The 21,663-nt window shown below is 35.2% G+C and overlaps 1 protein-coding gene across 1 annotated transcript in view; it reads right to left on the bottom strand.

The window, feature by feature from the left end:
* Nucleotides 1–2,645: 2,645 nt before the first annotated feature.
* Nucleotides 2,646–21,663, bottom strand: part of LOC121418732 (probable ATP-dependent RNA helicase DDX28) — a 38,008-nt gene continuing 18,990 nt past the window's right edge. The window contains exon 14 of the mRNA XM_041612810.1: nt 2,646–4,373. Within this exon, the coding sequence (XP_041468744.1) occupies nt 4,257–4,373 (117 nt within the window). The 3' untranslated portion in view covers nt 2,646–4,256. The remainder of the gene's footprint in view (nt 4,374–21,663) is intronic.

The raw sequence follows: 21,663 nt of genomic DNA on the forward strand, positions 1-21,663 counted from the left end.
TGTGTGCCTTTCTAGATACCTATAAAGTATAATTTTGTCTTAATCTTAAATTTCTTGTTTTTTGGTATTCACCAATTTATGTGGCAACAAGAAAACTGCTGAATTTCTATTTTAGCTGCTATGCATTTGTTTTATATCCATAGAATATCACTTCATGCATTATTTTGTATTGGCAGTGGTGTATATTTACAGAATAGGGATAGGCTCGCATGCCTCTGGGCAATAGTACTGAATTTTACTTTTGCGAGCCCTGGCCCACGGAAAAACCGTTTTCTTACTCTTTTCTTTTTCATTTCTACTTTATCTATATTTAATTATTCAATTTCAAATTGTATTTATGTAATTGCATTGTACAATTTTTGTATGTTTTTATGGCCAAATAAATAATAATAATAATAATTTCATATTCAGATTCCTATAGGTTCAATAATGTTCATGTATAGTTACATTCAAGTCAAGTAACAGATTGTAATGGCAATATGAAATAAATTATGATAACGTATGGAGAGATAATGCATAAGTTGAAGGTTTATGTGCTCTATTAATTTCTTTTTCTTTTGGGTCAGACATTTGAATTAGTTCAGATAATAATTATGCTTTCCAAATTCGATTAGCATGTTTGGTCATTGGAGAAAAGCTCTCCACTATGTTCTGTACAGTCCTTTGTAAAAAAAAAACGTGGTACACAGAATACTTTTTGTGGCGGTCTTTAAAAAATGTGGAGCAATATGTGATGCGATACACGTAAAATTATCCAGAGTTGTTTCAGAAAGGATTAGTGGGGCATGCTTAGACATCAATCTGCACAGTATAGTATTCATCATGCATCTAGCAAGTTAAGAGCGACTTTCAGTCACAGTTTAAATCTTTATGAACACTCGCCTGGTCATGTTTAAAGTCATAACATAGATATACTGACAAAAACCCCGTTGTATTATGTTTATATATATCTTCAGTATTATTTTTAAAATAAGTTATGTACTCAAATGCAGATAAATCCTGTACAATGTCGGAATGGGCCCCTTACATAAAGCTATTTAGCGATTGATTGTGGGGCTTATTTCTAGGATTAATTACGTACATATTATTTTGCATGATCAGTCATATAAACCAGCCCCATGAACAATCGTTAAAGGTAAATGAAAGTAGTTGCAGTAAACACTGATTTCATGAGAAAGTCTGTAAGACAAGGCTTGTCGGTATATCATTGAGGATCTAGATCTGGTACAGTTACATAAACTGAACTTTGTGATATCTTGAAATCTACGCTGAAAAATGTTCAGACTGAAGATCCCCAACACAGATAAGCGCACGTGGGACAGTATAATTATTGCTTTGAATGTCGGGCCCGATGCTTTACCCGAATCCTGTGCTTATTTGCTGATTTCTCAGCAATTACACAATTTCTTCCAGAATCCTTTGGCACATACGTTTTATTTATACAGACACACACTTATGTGGTCATTTTATTGGATTCTGTACGAACTCATTTTGATATCGTTACCAAAACTAGCATTTACCTTTAACCTTTATATTAGGGGACCATGGCCTACTTTCCTTCTGTCACTATCAGCTTGCAGTCTAAACCCATTTAGACAAAAGCAGAAATTAGTGGTTTAGCCTAGTGTTGATATTCTGAAGGAGCACAAATTGTAACAGACTTGTCACTTGTGAAATCAACTTGTACACCCTTGAATGAACATATGAGATTTATTTTGTTTCTACATTATACATTTTATTAGTACAATGATTATAATTAATATCAGATGAACTTATCAGTGAAATGTTAATATTGTAGTCTCAAAGTTACCCAATTATGTCTGTAATAATTTGTTTGGCTAACCTGTTAAATTGTGCCATTTACATGTAGGCATCAAAACAATATTATTTATATTTTATCTGCACTTTTATTAGCAATTTAACTTTTGAAATGTAATGTAAAAGTATTAATACATTTATTGTAGCTGTAAAATAGTAATGTCTGATAGTACTTTATTGTTAAAAATAAAATGATTATTGCCAAGTTAAAATATGTCAAGTGTCTTGGGTATTTTCATTGAATGATCCTTTTTTTTCTTCAATTCTATGCATGACCTGACATAAAAACATGACACTTGTTTTGCAGTTCATCTTTGGGGGAAATATCTTATATTCTCTAAATTGCACATCTAAAGCTGTTTCAGTGTTTCAATTACTAGAAGCCCAAAAGTGATAACTCCTTTTTGCCTTGGAGGTAAATCATAACAAAGGACCTAAGAAAACAAATGGTAAAGATGGATCTGTCAGGGTTCCCGGCCCATCAAGGAAATCAGAAGAAAAAAAAATTTACTTTTTTTTCAGTCAGGGAAAAATCAGGGAATTTGATACAGAAAGATACCTCAAATCAGGGGGAAATGCCTCAAATAAGGGAAAAATCAGGGAATTTGATTAAAAAAATACCTCAAATCAGGGGAAAATGCCTCAAATGAGGGAAAACCAGGGAATCTTGATCACCCCAAAAGTTGAAAGCATGTTAGTCAGACTCTGTTATATTTTGTTGCATATCCAAACAACATCCATTGAATGACTGGTTATGGTGGTACTAATTAGTCTTACATTAATTGTTTTTATACTGAAAATACATGTAATCCACTGCAAGAACTTAGAAAACATGCAAAATTGGGAATGGGTTTAATTAATTATCAGGGAATTTTCAAACTTCATCAGGGAAAAATCAGGGAATCCTGTTTTCTTAAAAAGCGGGGAACCCTATTCTGTGGTACCTTGCATATAACTCAGTAGTCTATGAGGGAAACATCATCTATACTGTACACACATTTCTTATAATTAAAGGATAAAGGACATGATAATTCTTTGAACTTGATTTATTTAAGCACTTCATTTTTATACCATATATGTATGGCATGTTTTTTTTAAGCATGGATGGTCAATCAGTTCATGTTCCCATTCTTCTTAGTTTTACAAAATATTAAAGATGGAACATATTGTAAATCTGAGAATGAAACTTGTATGGTGTCCTGTAAATAAATCAAATTTCCATCAAATTGGTGCTAGACATTACTTTTGTCCTGTGAGCCAAAGAACATGGATGAAATTATAACAGGTCATTGAGACAAAAATATAAACACCTTATGCCTTCCATTGTAATATAGATATATTTTATTCAATGCAGCATACATCATGTAAAAATATGTATTTTCCATTCTCTCCATTAGCCTATTAAGGGAGCTACAGATTTCATAACCTAGCCCATGACACAGAATCTTCCCCTTATTCATGTAAAAAATAACCCTGATTTCTCCAAATCAAAAGACTCCACATCATGAATGAGACAAATAAAGCTCCCAATTAACAAAAGTTGGATGATACATGTATGCATAAACAAAGGAACATTCCATCATCATTGGAATAAGGCTAGTTCAGACATGGTATGACATGGCTTAGCAATCAAGGCACCATAACAAAACACTGCTATATCTTTGATCAGGAGTCACATCTCTCCCACATTCCTCAATTGTTTTGTCTTTGGTGAATGTCACAGCAATGAAAAGACAGTTGCAGAATTCTGGAGTGAAAAACACGGCTCTGGTGTTTGGTATAGTGCCTATTAAAGCTCAATGGCAATTTGTGACATAATGTAGTTGATGGGATATGAGGTGACACAAAACCAAAGCTGTGCCAGATATTATAATGTGAAGTTTCATAATGAGAAGGGGAATTAAAAATCATTACAGAGTGGTTTTATTTCAAATCACAGTCGCAAAATAGGATTTAATTTTTTTATGGGGGGGGGGGTGATTGAAGTCAGGGTCCCATATCACATAGGTTTCAATAGATTCTGGATATGAGAGAGCAATTCGGACTGGTTTCGTTCAGAGATTTGAACTAACCATGCATGCAACAAATAATTGGCTATTACCACTCGATGATTATAATATTTAAATGGTATTGCCAAATACAGTCTGAACAAATGACAACTTGTCCTTGCCAAAATATATCATATACATGGTACATCATTTTCTTTCTCAGTCTTGATTTTCTGTATACATGCAAATTGACAATTTGCCTCCTTCCTGCAAAATCTTGAGACCATCTCATACAGGAGCCAGTACAAAACCAGACAGATCTTTCTTGAGACTGTAGTGTAGACCTCAAGATTGGATGCCCCAAAAAACTTGGCCTTGACCATCTGATTTGGTTTCTCACAGTGAATGTGGATCATACAGATCTTTACTGGGCTTGTTACTGGACTATCCTCAGCCTTTCAGAGCTTGTTCTACATCCTGTAGGTCCTGGTCTATCACCCTCTTGTTATGCTTCTGTTTTATGTTTGCATCCACTCTGGGAAGATCCTCCCTGATCCTTACAGCTCTCTAAGAAATAAAACAAAAACAATATTCTCTTCTAATAGATTGTTTTTTTAAAATACAATTACAAACACCATTGGTTGGGCTGTTGAATATTCAAGATAAAATATCTTCTTTTATCTACTTTTGACTGTATAAAGAAGAATAGAAATTATATCTTACCTAAGTGTTATGAATACTTCCACTCATTAAAGACTGGCTGAAGATGTTTGATACAACATGCATATTTCAAGGCTTGTTGTATTAAACATCAGGTTATCGCATCGGGTCGGGCAATCCGGTATACCCGACCATTTGAGAAAAATACCACCTAGATTCCCAAAACATTCGATCCATTTTACCCGACCATTAGAGAATTTTGCTATAATTACGAAGGACGAATTACGTTGCAGCTCATCATTATTGGGTCATCTTGTCAACCCCCTCTTAGCAAAAAGCTAGATCCGCCACTAATAATTATTTCAGCCCGAAAAACATCTGAAACACATGGTCGAATTAAAGGTCAATGTATTTAAAGTCACTCCTCTGTAAATAGTAAAAAGTTATTCAGATAGTTCATTTATTTTCTTTCCAATAATGCCGCTTTATAAAATTTGGATCACCCATTACCAAGCAAAAGCCATTGCAAAAATGGGTGAACTTATCTTTTTTGACCAAAAAACTATAAACAGAAAGAAGCCCATAAAGCAAGAAAAAAAGTCAAACAAAATCAGGTAAAACTTGTGAGAACTTTCAACAATATAGCAAGAAACCATAGATCTAGAAAATCTCCACATAAGTGAGTGTTAGCAAATGTAAATCCAAAATATAGAAATATCTAACTGCGCATGACTTTGGATACACTGTGAAAGCTAATTGTGTAATGTCACAAGAATTTGTTTATGCCTTTTAGGGTCTGTGAGTATGATGAATAAATAGGAATGTTATGTGGGTTGCCTAATGTTTAAAGGGGAATCCAGCCTTGGCCTTAAACAGTTGTGTTGGGAAGGAGAAAAATAAATTAAACAGAATGGTGAAAGTTTGAAAGAAATCGGCCAAGCAGTAAAGAAAGTTATTGTTACTTTAAAATTGAAATCACTAATACTATGTAGATTCTAAATTGGCAACTGGGTAATTAAATTATGACAAGGGGCAAGGACAACTTTCCTATTAGCCATGTACTTTATTATCAGGGATTTGTGGTTTTCTCATAAGTACCCATTCCCCCGGGGCAGTAATCTTAATATATCCCAGGTAGTATACTGTTTATGTCCTCATGAAAGAAAAATATAATTTGAAATAAAACTTTTGGGAAAAATGACATTTTAGCCATAACATGTATTGGAGTCCATGGAAGAGTAGTCCTTGCCTTACATCACTATGACATCACATATGCAGCCAATTTGAAGTCTCCATGGGTAAAGTGATCACCAATATTTACAACTTTTAAAAATTCATAACTTTCTTGTTGTTTGTCCAATATTGTCCAAACCTTTACCTATCAACTTGTCTGATTTTTCTTTTCCTTATAAAAACAAGTTTTTATTTGGGTTGGATTCCCCTTTAATGGTACATAGCCCCAGCTCGATCACTGGTTCACTCCTTTGGGCTGTAATAATCCAATATTCCCAGTGTACTCCATCCCATCAACCAGTTACTTGACCCAAGTATCAATTGATCAAATATTTCAGTAGTGCATTTATTGATTGATTAGAATATTTTGGCTAATTTGGTTTCTTACATACATGTACTGTCAAATATTTGCTGGAAAAAAATTTGATTTTACATCAAAGATCAGGGAAAAAAAATCACACGGGGGCTCAGGGCGAATTTGCCACCGAAATGCCCTATAGAGCCCTGGAAAACTAAAAAAGAGCCCCTGAAATTCACATAGTAAACTTTAATACAATGTGGCAAAGTTGGTCTGGTGAGCTCATAAATAGCCCTGGGGAAAATAATTATTTTTTTCCCTGTCAAAGATAATGACATTTTTGGAAACTGTGAATTGGGGCGGAAAGTGTATTGGATTGATTTTTGTTGGTGTCAGCTGACTTTATAATGCCTCTGTGGTATCATCAGGCTATTATTATGAGTATGTCTCTGCTTTCACTGCTCACAGACACAGCTTGAGATGAGCATTCAGCCAATCATCTATGAAAGTCTCATACTGATCCAAAGTACATGTACCTGATTGAATCATTTCCTAATAGAAATATCATTCTTCTAGGGTGATATTGAGAATAAGGAGCGTTGTGGCCCAGTGGATTAGTCTCCGGACTTTGAAACAGGGGGTTGTGGGTTCGAATCCCAGCCATGGCGTAATTTCCTTCAGCAAGAAATTAATCCACATTGTGCTGCACTCAACCCAGGTGAGGTGAATGGGTACCTGGCAGGAATTTATTCCTTGAAATGCGTGTGCGCTGTAATCATAGTAATTACGGCAGCCAAGCTACAGCTGGGGTAATAATATCCAAGTCCTTTGGAAGCGCATAGAGACATTATTCATAATTGTGATATGCGCTATACAAGAACTATATATTATTATTATTAAGGGATTTTTTAAATTGTACTGATTTAGCACTTAGAGAATTAATGGAGCAACTAAAGAAATGAGCTTTTTGTTGCAAAAGCTGGGCTCCATATTGAAATGTGCAGTAATTAGTCTATTATAGTTTTATTATGTTAAAACCCATTCAAGTCCGAGGGCAACAGATTTCCAATATGAATTTATTTTCAAAAAGAAAAAGCAAGCATGCATTCCATCAATCTGTTCAATGGGCCAATAAATTGTTTCTGCTGTTCAGCTGATCAATCACCTGTGTAATGATTTTATTTAAATGTTGCAAAGTTAAGATGTGCACAAACAATGTGGAACATACCTCTTCTTTTTTCTTCCTAGACATTAGAAACTAATGGCATATATGTATCTAATTTCTGCAGAAGATGGATTGTGCCCAATTTGAAGTAGGCCTATCCGTTATTAACAATTTGAGAATGTAAAGCTGCCAAGATCAAATTATTTCATAGCTAAGTGATAAAGGTGCTTTCATTAAATGGACTTCCCATTAAGCAAACAACAAACAAACCTAAAAGCATAAAACTTTAGAATATGCCCCCCCCCCCCGGAAATAATATAAAATAACTCACACAATTAATATTAACCTCTTGTTTACCCTAATTAATATACTTTGTATAAATCTATTTGCAGTATGCTTCACTGCTATTTTGGTAAATATTTTCAGCTAAATGAATAAGGGTTGTTAATGATATTGAATTGAGCTTTCTTTTGGTTGCAAGTACTAGTGTGCTGTGTGTTAAAGTTCTTTGATGGAGAATGGTAAGTCTACCAGCACATCATTCTTTATTTAAAGGTGTCAAGTTTTCACAGCTCAAAAAGTAAAGAATACGTAGAAATAATGGGTTACAAAAACATCAAAACACAGACTGTAAAAGAAGGAGCATTGGAAGTGAAAATAGTAGTAGCAGTAGGAGTAGTAGTGGTAGTAGTAGTAGTGGTATGAGTAGAAGTAGTAGTAGTTAGTAGCAAGAAGTTTCTATGACTGGAGCTCCATCAGGCAACAAATTTATTCAAACAGCTGTTCATTTCTAAAGAAGCACAAAAAAAGATAGGCAGTTAAGACCTTTTTGATGTCCGCCTTTGAAGCTGCCAGTTTCAGTGAAGAAATCCGAGGAGTAAAATTTTACGAATATCCATTTGGATAAATTTTCCATCTTTTATATTAATAAACAAATAGAAATTTGTACGCATGACAAGACATCAATAACCAAGCACTATTACGCTGAGATATTTGCCCAGATTATATCAATTTCCCTTTAATTAGTGGAAAAAGGAAGAATTTGACTTTTACTGAAACCAGATTTAAACACTTTTCTGATTGTTTGCGGCAAATGAAAATTTCAAATGTGGTTGATGGAAATTGCTATTCATTATGCCAGATGAGTGCCCGCACATGCCCAGTCGAGGAAATTTTAGTCATATTTCAGGACATATTGCATACTTTATTTTCGCATGCCTCCAAATAATGTACTACACATATAACCAGACCAGATGCGGCAATACAGTAATTATCATCACAATAGCATATTTCCTTTTATATATGACCTATAGCTGCGGAGTCATGCGGGAATCATTTGTCTACACAATTGCAAGAGATGTTGAGCAAATTGCATGCCTGACATACTTTCTGCTGGCGGCTTTGAAGCTTGTTCAAAGGGATTTTGTTTGCTGTTACATCTCATTTAAACCTCCTTGGTGGTAGTAGTAGTAGTTGTAGTAGTAGTAGTAGTAGTAGTAGTAGTAGTAGTAGTAGTAGTAGTAGTAGTAGTAGTAGTAGTAGTAGTAGTAGTAGTAGTAGTAGTAGTAGTAGTAGTAGTAGTAGCAGCAGATTTAGACATATTTTAAACATGTATTTTTCTGGTTTTAGTGTGGTACGGTATGTCACTGACACATCTCCCGTAGGAATAGCGTGCCAAAATTGAATTTTTGGTTGTTTTGGCTTCAATAGGGTCTCCTTAGACCAAAAATGATGGGGGTCAAATTTTCAGATCCCTCCTTCCCTTTGTGGGGGGTCCTTTTTGGCGCCATATTGGCCTGTACAAAGCCCAATAGGATAATCCATTGTTTTCAACCTTATTTCTCACTTTTCTTTGCCAATTATATTTTAAAGTTGTCTGAGGTGTATGAGAATGAATATTTGATGATGTTGTGATGTCAATGTTTTTTAACTTTTACCATACGGGGGCGGACTTTACGAAAAATGCCCAAAAATTGTAAAATATTGCCCCCAAAAATTATTTTTCCCTTTTTTTGCACTAAAATTAGGACAAAAGGATTACAAAATGAAATGAATATGTCTTGTTATACAATCCAACAACAGAGAAATATATCACATGTAATGTATATCATTATTTTTGGTCAATTGATGTAAAAATCATCCCCAATTCAGGATTTTATGCAGTGAAAACCTTACTACAACACTAGAGGGCGCCATAACTTATGATAAGCACTTCCCTAAAAAAAATCAAATTCTAGGCACTGTAATTTTATCAATAAATTTGAAAGCTGACACATTTCAAGAGCAATTATTTCCAATGCCGATTCATAGTATGGGCATCTACTTTGTTTTGATTCTCGCCCCCCCCCCCCCCCCCCGTAGGGGGGGGGTGAGATTTTAGCCCAAGGCTGCCTTGGGCTAAAATGAAAAAATCCTGGATTTTTTTGGTTACTTAAGTGACCTTAATTTGGTTTCTATTCAAATATTTTTAAGGGTGACGAAGTATATCGGGAAAAGTTACAAGGACCCAGAAATCCAAGATGGCTTCCAAAAATGGAGTTTAAAATGGCTGTTGATACTTTAAATGGACATAGCACATTTTATATACCTGAGATAGATGGAATCGCTGTCTAGACCATGGTTTCAACGATCATAATTGGGACAAGAATACCGTTTCCTTTCTTTATTTATTTAACTTTTGGAGGCCATCTTGGACTCAACATACCAGGACAGTCGGTGGTCCGGTATGTTAAAAAATCCAAGATGGCTTCCAAAAATGGAGTTTGAAATTGCTGTTGCTGCTTGAAAAACCGATATAGTTTGTTCAATATCCGGTAATATGAATGTGTGTGACTACCATGGAAAAGTGAGTCTAATAATACATTAGAATAAGTTACAAGGAGAGTCGTTGGTCGAGTATGTTAAACAATAGAGTATAAAATAGCCACTGTTATTTACAAGTGGACATGTAATATCCATCAAGAATATGGTTTCATGTTTAAACCATGATTTTTAAAGTCAGAAAATTAGTTACAACTGTTCGAGTGTTGTGGCCCAGTGGATTGGTCTTTTGACTTTGAAAGGGTCGTGGGTTCGAATCCCAGCCATGGCATAGTTTCATTCTGCAAGAAATTTATCAACATTGTGATGCACTCAACCCAGGTGAGGTAAATGGGTACCCGGTAGAAATTCCCTGAATGCGCGAAGGAATTCCTTGAATGCTAAAGCGCCTAGGCAGCCCATCTAAGGCAGGGGTAATAATAATGGCAAGGCCCGCTGGGAGAACAGATTTTAGAACTGAAGTGGCTTCCCTAGGTATATATACCTATATTATTAATATTACCATATCATAACGAGGACAGTCATTGGTCTATGTCGGAAAATCCAAGATGTCGTGAAGAAATCTGAGTCTAAAGTGAATGCTGTTACTTAAAATTGGACATCGTTCTTTTAAAATTCACCAAGGACATATGATTTTGGTGTCCACTCAATGGTTTCATGATTATAATAATACTTTCGATTAGTTACAAAGATATGCACTTGTCCATTTTGCCTAAAAATCCAAGAAAGTTTTCAAAATGGCATCTAAAATGATTCCTAAAACTCATTAATAATGGTCAGAGTTTATACAATATTAATATGTGAGGAATAATTTGGATGTCTACATGGTGGTATAAAGGGTTAGATAATACATTCAACAAATAACAAGGATATTTAGTTTTCCATTATGTCTAAAATCCATGGTAGATTAAAAAAAATCATCAAGTGGGTGCTATTACAAACTCATGAATCAATATGATAACTTATCCCATACATATAAGTGTAGGCACCAAAATATTTCTCACAGGTTGGTATTGTTTGAATAATGTCTCCACTTTTAAGTAACAGTAGTCATTTTGGAACCCATTTTTTTAAAGCCCACTTGGATTTTAAGGCAAAATGGATAACTGCATAGTCATTGTAGCCAGTCCTTGATATGTATTTTTTTAATTTCAACTCTTGAAATACTAGTGTAGACACCAAAATAATATCCCCAGGTGTATGTTTAATGTTCTATATCCACTTTTAAAGTAATAGCTGTCATTTAAGCAATCTTGGATTTTTGATAAACTTGACATCCGACTGTTCTTTCAACTTGAAACAATACTTGATCCTTTAAACTCTAGTGTAGACACCAAAATCAAATCCACAATGTGCATTTCTAATGAACTATGTCTACTTTTAAGAACCACAGTCAATTTAGACCCTGCATTTTGGAGGCCATATCGCATTTTTTGACATAGCAGACCACTGACAGCCCTTATTTACTTATCCAAATGTCTTATTTGACCCTTGAAACCATTGGTTTAGACACCAAACTGGGGGCCGTTTCATAAAGCTGTTCGTAAGTTAAGAGTGACTTTAAGAACGATGGTGATCCTTTCTTACGCGCTAAACCATCCCCTATCATAATGGAGCCCTATGTATACCATTTACCAAAAGAAAGGATCACCAGTCGTTCTTAAAGGCGTCTTATCTTACGAACAGCTTTATGAAACACCCACCTGATATCTCCCAGGCCGATATGAAATGAACTTTGTCCGCTTTAAGTATCAGCAGCCATTTTAAGATCATTTTTTGGAATTCATCTTTGATTTTTGGACAAACCAGACCACTGACTCTCCTTGTAACTTATCCTTATATATTACCTAACCCAAACCAGTGGTTTAAAATTAAACATCGAAATCACATTTCCATGGACGATATGAAATCAGCTATGTCTGCTTTAATTTTAGCAGCCATTTCAGAATAAATTTTTTGAAGCCATCATGGATTTTTGGACCCACCAGACCACTCACTGTCCTGGTAACTTTTTTCCACTTTACTACTTCACCCTTAAAATCATTGAATCAAAACCAAATTGCGGATTTTTAGCACACGGCAGGCTTTTTTGATGCCATCTTATATTTTCCAGGTATCCTGGGGTCCTTATATTCACTCTACCCTGTGTCCATGGAGTATGAAACTAATTTGGATTCTAGGGTGGATAATGAGTGAGTTGTATTCATTAATTTTAAGTGAATGGTGGCCATCTTTGATACTATCTTGAAAATAACCACTTTCCCTGATGCAGATTTTGGTAGATTTTTAGTAAATTATTCCTGAGGTCAATTAGTACTAACAACTGTTGAAAAAAAATGTAAGTTCGGAAGTTCTCTAAACATCACACGTTATTTCAATAATGAATATGTGCACATGTGCGCGCGTGTGTGTGGGGGGGGCTAAAATTATATTTTATGTGTTTTTTCTGTCTATCAGTAATTGGAAATTAGCCGAGAAGTACATAATTGACAATTCGAATAGACGAGTGGCCGAATGGTGAAAGTTGTATGCCAGTCAGTTGGGGGGGGGGGAGTAGGGGATATGGTTGGTAGGATGCTCGTCCAACTTGAAGCCTTCGGATATAGGCATTTTATAGGGATGATAAAATACCATAAATAATTCATTGTTTAACCGGGCGCAAAATTACTAATACTCCTGATTTTAGTGGGTCTCGATATAGGTGACCCCCCCCTCAGGCAGTGGGTGAGGGTGGGGAAAATTGGAACCCTATCATTTCGTGATAGATTGGACCCAAGTGAATCAAAAAAAAAAAACATTTGGCACAAAAATCCTGCAGGAACTGTGTCATGATATACCGTACCACACTAATATCATCATGATAAGTTATGGCGCCCTCTAGTGTTGTAGTTAGGTTTTCACTGCATAAAATCCTGAAATGGGGGTGACTTTTACATTAATTTACCAATAATAATCATATAAATTACATGTGGTGTATTCCTCTGTTATTGGACTGTACAACAAGACATATGCACTTCATTTTGTAATCTTTTTGTCCTAATTCTAGTGCCAAAAAGGGGGAAAATTACATTTCGGGGGTAATATTTCACAATTTTGGGGCATTTTTCGCAAAATCCGCCCCCCGTATGGCAAAAGTGAAAAAATATTGACTTCACAACATCATCAAATATTCATTCTTGTACACCTGAGACAACTTGAAAATAAAATTGGCGAAGAAAAGTGAGAAATAAAGTTGAATACAATGGATTATCCTATTGGGCTTTGTACAGGCCAATATGGCGCCAAAAAGGACCCCCCACAAAGGGAAGGAGGGGTCTGAAAATTTGACCCCCATCGTTTTTGGTCTAAGGGGACCCTATTGAAGCCAAAACAACCAAAAAATCAATTTTGGCACGCTAGTCCTACGGGATGACACACCATACCGCACTATTTCTCCTGTCTTAAGTTTTCATCAAAAGAACACAAAATAATTGTGGGTTTTCCTTTTCAACTGTTATTGCAGGCAATACAAATGACTTCACAATACACTCTACAGCTGGAATGAAATTCTAAAGAATCAAGAGCCTAATAATTTCTCAGGATATATGAACAATGACTGATGATTTCAAGATGGAGATATGACTAGCATCTAAAACAAAGTTTCAAATGTGATATAAAGTACGCCTTTCGGCATTGCTCTCAGGAGGCTTGAGTGTATGGGAACCTTAGTGCCATTCATCATCAAGCAGATGACAAGGTTACTGTGGCAGCCAACGGGGCAAATGACAACCCAATTTATCACGCAAAAGTAACAGTCTTGGCTGAACACATTTCCAAGCATGTCATACTTAAACAATTATGTGAGTGTTATCTTGACGACACTTATTGCATTATCAATAAGTGAAGCTCAAATAATACATGTCATGGAGGGCAAAGAGGCCATTCTAAACTTCCCATATCCTTGCAACAGCACAAAGGTAACACTACAACATGGATACAAAGTGCCATTTTACACTTCGACCAATCCAGAGGTTGCATCTCTGGCTCATAATCAAATCCTTGTGAATCAAAGAGGAGGTAAAAATGATAGCTGTTCTATCCGCCTCACAATTGATCCCGTCTCAAGAGATGACCAAGGAACGTACATCTTAACTGCATACAAAGACGGTATCATGGTACCCGAATATCCAAGAATTGGGTTACGCGTCGATTATCCTCCTGGAGTGGCACGATGTGACTCCACTACAGGGTACATCGACCAGGAATGGACAACGCTGGAATGCATGGCTCCAGCAGGAACCTTGTCTGGGTGGATTGTATGTTATCAGAATGGAAGCAGAGTTCCCCCTTTGACCATGCCGACAGAGAGAACAGGACACCTACACCAGAGTATATTGGTGGGGCTCACGGCAGGCAGTGTGATCTGTTGTTCATCCCTGGCTGAGTATATTCCTGATAGGTGTGAGTGCATGGATTGTGGATGGGACCCTGTTCTTGACGAAACCCTTGCTGATATCGAAGTGCCATGTCCAGAAGCTTCACCTACTCCTACATTAACAAAAGCAACAACCCTTAACCATACCGGTATCTATACTGATACACAGGAGATTGAAACTTCTGTTTCAACATCTGATCTTATCTTCACAGAGCCTAAAGAGGCCTGTCGAAATTTGTATCCAAAGATGTGGAACCACATTGTTCGTGATATTTTGCTTATCATAAATGTAATTTTCATTATGTTGATATTTTGTAAAATCAGGAATGTAAAAATTTACTCTAGAAAGAAACGACATAAGCAAAATGGTAATGTGACCCATCTCTTTTCAAAGGATCAATTGAAGATGAAAAACTACCAAAATGGTATTGTATAACAATTCAAAAATTATATTACTTATAAAAAACAAACTAAGTCCAGGAAACCGATAGTCATATGTATACTGCCTATAACTTAATCTAACTCATACCTAACTTGTATGCTTTCCAAGCAATGTTATTCCCGATAAGAATGGATGAAATCAGATTGTACATTGGCTAATATTGGTCTAGAAAGTTCTACATATGTTTCTAGTATGGCAGGTGAAGGGAACAGCTCCTAGAAAAATGCAAATAAGTGGGTCAATGGTCATGGATCATTTATACAATACATTAAATATCTGAATATTTGTATATTTGACAATACAATTCAAACCTTTTGGTTAATTCAAAATGACTGCCATTTCACATGTCTAAAATAGAGTCAAACCGAGTTATGCATTATATTTTATAGAAGGAAAACTTGAAACGTTTCATATTAATAAACAGTTAATAGGTGAAATGAGTGATACTTTAAAACGTCATAAATCTCAAATTTCATATCAAATTTTCCCGATTAAAGTAAAATTGGCCTTTAAATTGGAAGCGAACCGACGAACACTGTGTATGGTATCTCATTGACTGTGTGTTAGAAATAGCTTTTCTTAAAATCTCCCTCTATAAGTATAACTATACAGGGAATATATTGGCCTAGAATTGTTTATATAGTGCATGTCAAAAAAAAGTTTATACTTAAAATCCTGAAAAATTATATATTTGTAATATCCTGAAGATTTTACCACATTTTAACATTGGTACAGATCCAATTGAGCAAATGACGATATAACTGTCAAAAAATGTTTCCGTTTGAGTGAGAATTACTTACTTTTGAAAAGTTAGTGAAAAATGATTTGCGCAGAACTTTGAAATATTTATGCGAATAAAAATAGACCTTAAACATAAAGAACACTTAGAATTTGCTAGTAAATTGATTTGAAGATATCTTTCACCTTTTTTTAACTTGTTTCCTTGCTCAAAACACTTCGAAGAATGCATTGCGCCCCACCCCAATCCCCCACACACTGAAGCCATCGTGACGATATTTGCTTTACATTGAGCTGTGATTTACATGAAATGGCTTAGGCTTGATTTTCATTTTGTTAATCATTCTCAAGCTTGGGAAAAGTGTGGAAAAACAAGTATTAAATGAAAAATGAAATGGAAACCCACTTTAAATGATAAAAACTTAGTGAACAAATGCTAGAGATGTCTGATATAAACTTTTGTTCAGATTCAGTTATGTCCTCAGATCCAGCTGGCACCAAAAGGGTAAAGGTTGTGCTTACTAAGTGTTGAAATTTCAATTTGGGTGGCAAAATTGTTACAAAATGCTTGAATATATCCGTTTTATTTCAATTGACTAAAAGTGCAAGGGAAATGTATGAGAAATGTTTCGCAGGGTAAGTTTGATTTCACCCTTTCCCCCTTGACACAGCGTGAAAACAAGCATTTCTGCGCAAACAGATTTCTGCGAGCTTTACAAAAATGGACAGTACTCACTCAAGTGTAACATTCTGTCAAAACTTTTACTTTCATTAAATAGATGAGACCCAAACCCAAGATTATATGTGAAAAAATTACCCACATGTTGTATATTTTTTAATTCCTCAGGCTATTTCAAAGTGTAATTATTTTTTTGATATATGCACTGAAAAGGAAAACTAAGGAGGGGGGGGGGGTTTGGAGTAGTTAGTTTACTTACTGATAACACCTTTCGTTAATGTGGGCCTGTAATATAACATTACAGTGCTTTAAAATGTTGCATTATGGTTAGGAACCTGGGAAGATTTGAATAGTTGAGTATATGAGGTAATGCCATACAAGGCTGCTCATTCGTATTGGCTTTGATTTGTAGGACGATATTTAGGTACAGCAAATTCAGTATATAAAATATGTGGGACCGCAGGTGTTGCATCATAGTTATCGCAACTATGTCCACTTTTTAAGGTAATGTTATTCATATTTCATAGTTAATGTTAAGCAAATGTTAGTAAAGTGTTGTAAATTATTTTCCCTGTACATGTATATAAACCCCTCAAAAAAAGTTTGGAAATATGAGTGTGGCCATTAATTTCTCCCAACTCCCAATTTTACACAATGCATATTTGACATCATTCAAAAGATAATTTAATTCTCTTTAAAATGATACCATACTTGTTATGATCATGCCATCATGAAAAGAGTAGGATTCAAAAGTGTTGGATGAGGTCTGAATTGAAAAGCTGCAAAACAAGCAAAAAAAGTTTGGAAATCTGACTTTGGCCATTAATTTCTCCCAACTCCCAATTTTACACAATGCATATTTTACATTATTCAAAAGGTCATTTAATTTCTTCCTTGTTAAGATCATGTCATCATGAAAAGAGCAGGGTTGAAAAGTGTGGGATGAGGTCTGAACTGAAAAGCTGCAAAACGAGCAGAAATAGTCATGAAGGGTCAATGCAGAACATGATTCTTTTGTCTGTCTCAATACATATAAAGATCCATTCAAATCAAGCCCCTGCTTCTGTAGTGATGGTTCTGTGAGATAACATGGTTTGAAATACCTGTTATATGTTTGCTTGTGCAGAGGTGTGTTTGATTCCATGTTAATGTTGATGTTAAGGTGCATGAGAATGATAAAAAGAACCACTGAGAAAGTCACCCTAGCCCCACATTTCAAGGCACTGCACATCCATGTGACCCACAATCATATCATGGAGGGTATCATTTCAAAGAAAATTAAATGATCTATTCATTGATATCAATTATGACATTTCATAAAATTGAGGAGGGATTATCGATCAAAGTCAGATTTCCAAAAAAATTTTGAGGAGTTTATAAACACTACTACCGGGTAATCAAACATGAACAAACGTAAATTAATAAGACTCAAGATCGCAGGAGAAAATACAAGGGAGATGAATATGCCAGGAAATGGTAGTTTTTCATTCCAAAACCAGTTGATTCAAACAGTCCAGTGATTATAATGTATGAATAATACAAAATATTTTCCAATAGGAACAGATTTTATTATTTTTTAGGCAAGGTTTATTATTCACGGAATTCACCATGGTCCAGATTATGATTTTAACTGTTTCAGGTACCGTAAATTCTTATTATCAGTTTAACCTAATAAAGTTTGTAGTAAAACACTATCTATAGGTGTGGATTGTGATTTTTCAATTGTAAACCTCTAATTTTTCCAATATAATTCAATTTTTTTTTCCCCAACTAATAGATCAATATAACTTGCATTCACATCATATAAAAAAAGGGGGAAAATATCCTGCATTAGGAATGCATCTTGGTAGATTTACTGTCAAAAGAAACCATATCAACCATCCTCAAACATTTCAACTTCCTTGTCCTGTTATATAAATGCCCTTGATACATAAACTGATCTATCAATGTTTGTATTTGAACTTCACCAAAAAAGTTGATAATGCAAATAAGGAAATTGTGATTAGGAATTGAATTTTGGCCTTATAACAAACTATATACATTATCATGGACATGGTTTGCCACAGACCCCAAGATACATAATATTTTACACAGGCCTCGATTGAAATACAATTGGTTGTATCTTTTATATTGTACAGGGCTCAGAGTTCTCATTATGGATAATCTATTTATAGAAACTGACATAACTGCAGCTGTTAATACATTCAGAAGAATCTGGATAACTTTGGAAATCTCATTCATTTGCATAAACCTAAACTCTGTGTGAAATCATGAAAGCAAAGCTGTAAACTGATCGCACTGAAGATCACCAACACAATGTCGGACAGTTTATATTGATTGCTTAGAAAAATTCAACACATGAATGGAAAGCCAGGCTTATTTGGTCTACATCTCAGCTATTCCACACCACCTACTGGAATCGATTGACACATATTTATTCAATATGCATTCAAACACTTTGGTGGTCATTTTACTGGATTCTCATTCAACTCATTTTAGAATGTTACCACAACTAGCATTTATATTTCGACTAATAACAGCTATTAAATGTTACTTATTCAATTGTGCATAAACTCAAAGAGAACTGACAAACTCACAAAATGTCAATTTTATCCCCCTTTTTGTTGTGAATATGCACTTGTTACTTGATGCAACATTGTTTATTAACATGTTATAATTAGGTGATCTGTCAATCGACAGATCAACTATTAATTTCGTACGAATTTTCTTTTTTCTTTATTTCTTTATTTATTTTTATTTTTCCGCCCTTTTCTTGTTAGCACAAAATCTCCAAATCTACATCATCAATTATCTTCAAAATATCATCAGATATGGGGACTTATCATGTGATGTGTATAAAGCAAGTTCAAGGTCAAAAGGTCATCATGACGTCATCTAGACGCCATTTTGTAAAATCACATTATCAATCATATCTTCATTATCAACTATCGAAAATCAACAATATTTACATCACATTAACTTCAGGTCAAGGGTCAACCGCCCATGTCATCAAAGGTCATGTAAAGGTCACGACGTGCGCGTACGCGCGCGTCAAAATTTTAAAATGCTCAAAATCACTTTTTGACCAAAGTAGAGTATGAATCAGGTCATTTTAAGCATTTCAAAAATTTGCGCGCGCGCACGGTTCCGCGCGCGTTTCTGCGCGTAACAGCACTATACAACATAGGATCACCATATTTTTAATATCAATGCATCCGTAATAAAATTCTGAGTAATTTGATACCTTGATCAACTTTCTACGACAAGTAATAAAGGAATTAGCCTCCATCAAAGTTTACAGCACGCGCGCACTAAACATAGACAATATATGTGCAAAAACATGCCTATACAAAATTCATTATAGCTTTTAAAGTAGTCCGTTGACCCCCATTTTTTTTCACATTCGAATGGAGTATAGATGGGAGATATGATTTCATGTCACATTTGACCCGAAATTATATCATAACGTCATGAAAATGACGTCTGAACTCAAAATTTCCATTTTGCTACTTATGACGTCATCATAATTATGCTAATTTGACTCTAACTCTGTAAATATTGGTCAATTTTCGCTCAGTTTTCAATATGTTGTAGCTGAGGACATACTCTTTCTATTGTGATGGCTATATTAACATTTAAAGGAATGGAACATCCTAAAAAAATCCAAGTTAAAGAGTTATGTCATTTTCACTCATTTTGTGTGCAATCTCTATGGGAAATGACTTTTTCTCAAAACTGGATTTTACATTCCTCTATTTCGCGAGCCATATCTCCATTTCTGTTTGTTGGTTTTCTCTGAGCTTTGAGTATGTTGTAGCTGAGATTGTAAGCTATCGCAAGTGTGGTCTCCATTTTCCGATCAGATGCCAGGATCATGCCCGTATTTCACTTGCAAAATTGGATTTCAGATCTTCTCCTTTTGCTTATGTGTTAAGTCTATGGGAAGCGTGTAGCTCAATGGGTAAGGCATCAGACTTGCGTCCTTAGGGTCCCCGGTTCGAACCCAAAAGTGGACATAATTTTTTTTTCTTTTTTTTTTCTTTTCAACATTTCGCAAATGTTCCTTAATCACCATTACAAGGTATATAAGTTCAAATATCGCACAATTAAGTAGATTAAAATCGTTTTTAATAAGCCTATAACATGTACAATGTGTATCGCCTACACCTACATGTATTTCACATATTCTCATTTCCCTCTTTTTCAAGAGTATTCAACATATTCTTTTCGTAAGAAAAGTTCAGTTTTCATCATGATGATCATATTTATCTCAATAAACATGCTGATTGTCTTCGTGTTCATAAAATCAGAGACAGATCACCTAATTCGTCCTCATGACGAATTAAAATTCTAGTTTACAATAATTTCTTCATTCCTTCTTCAAAACTATATGGTGCAAGTGAAAGTTACAAAACATTTGATGTTACAACACTTTGTATTTTACAGAAAACACAACAGAGCTGCCAAGTTGTATTTTGCATTTTCAGTATTCTTATCCCCCAAAATCAGTATTTTGACAAAAAAATCCGTATTTTTACCGTGAGATAAATATGCATGCATAATGGCAAAGTTCGATCACTTCTTACATTATTTTGCGCCCCACACCGTCGCACACGAGACCAAAAGCTTCAGTCTAGATTTTGGTTGTTCCGCTGAACTGCGTTGGTTCATTCACCAATACATAGACTGAAGAATTTGAAGGCCCGCACGTACAGACGTATTAGCAGTAACGTTTAATAGATCTAACATTCGACGGAAACCTGATTTTTTCCGATCGTTTTTTGCACATAAAATCATAGAATGTCGCATTATGAAAAAGAAATTGCATCCATATTTACGGAAAAATGTATGAAATTCAGAAATATCGTACCTTAGACCGCAGTTACCGCTAATTCCTTTCAAATGATGATCGAAACATCGTCATCTTTGATCCTTCCGTCGGTCAACGTAAGTTGCCATCTTGGATGACGTCATCATCCTTACAGACGTATTTACCAGTCGCAAAATATCGCGATTTGAGCTGCTGCTTTGCGCTTGTAAACTATGTGCGTGCGCTAGGAACTTGATTCGCCAGGATATCGAAAAATTCTAATTGGAAAGCCTTGATGAAAGCACAACTCATTGAACGTAGAGGGCAGCAACACACGGCTGCCATTTTTTTATCTCCGCCCGAAAGCTCCCAGACGCTATAGTGGGGCGAACAATACCTTTTCTTATCTAATTTGTTTTTTCCGTATTTTATCATGAAAAAGCGTAGTGCCGTATTTTAAATTGATTTCCGTATGAAATACGGAAAAATCGTACTACTTGGCAGCTCTGACACAAGTTCTGGTCGTGAGATTGAAATCATACCATGGAGGAAAATATATAAACATGACTGGGAAATGTTAATTGATTCTTCAAACTCT

Source organism: Lytechinus variegatus, chromosome 7 (genome assembly GCF_018143015.1).
Source record: "Lytechinus variegatus isolate NC3 chromosome 7, Lvar_3.0, whole genome shotgun sequence".
Classification (NCBI taxonomy): domain Eukaryota; kingdom Metazoa; phylum Echinodermata; class Echinoidea; order Temnopleuroida; family Toxopneustidae; genus Lytechinus; species Lytechinus variegatus.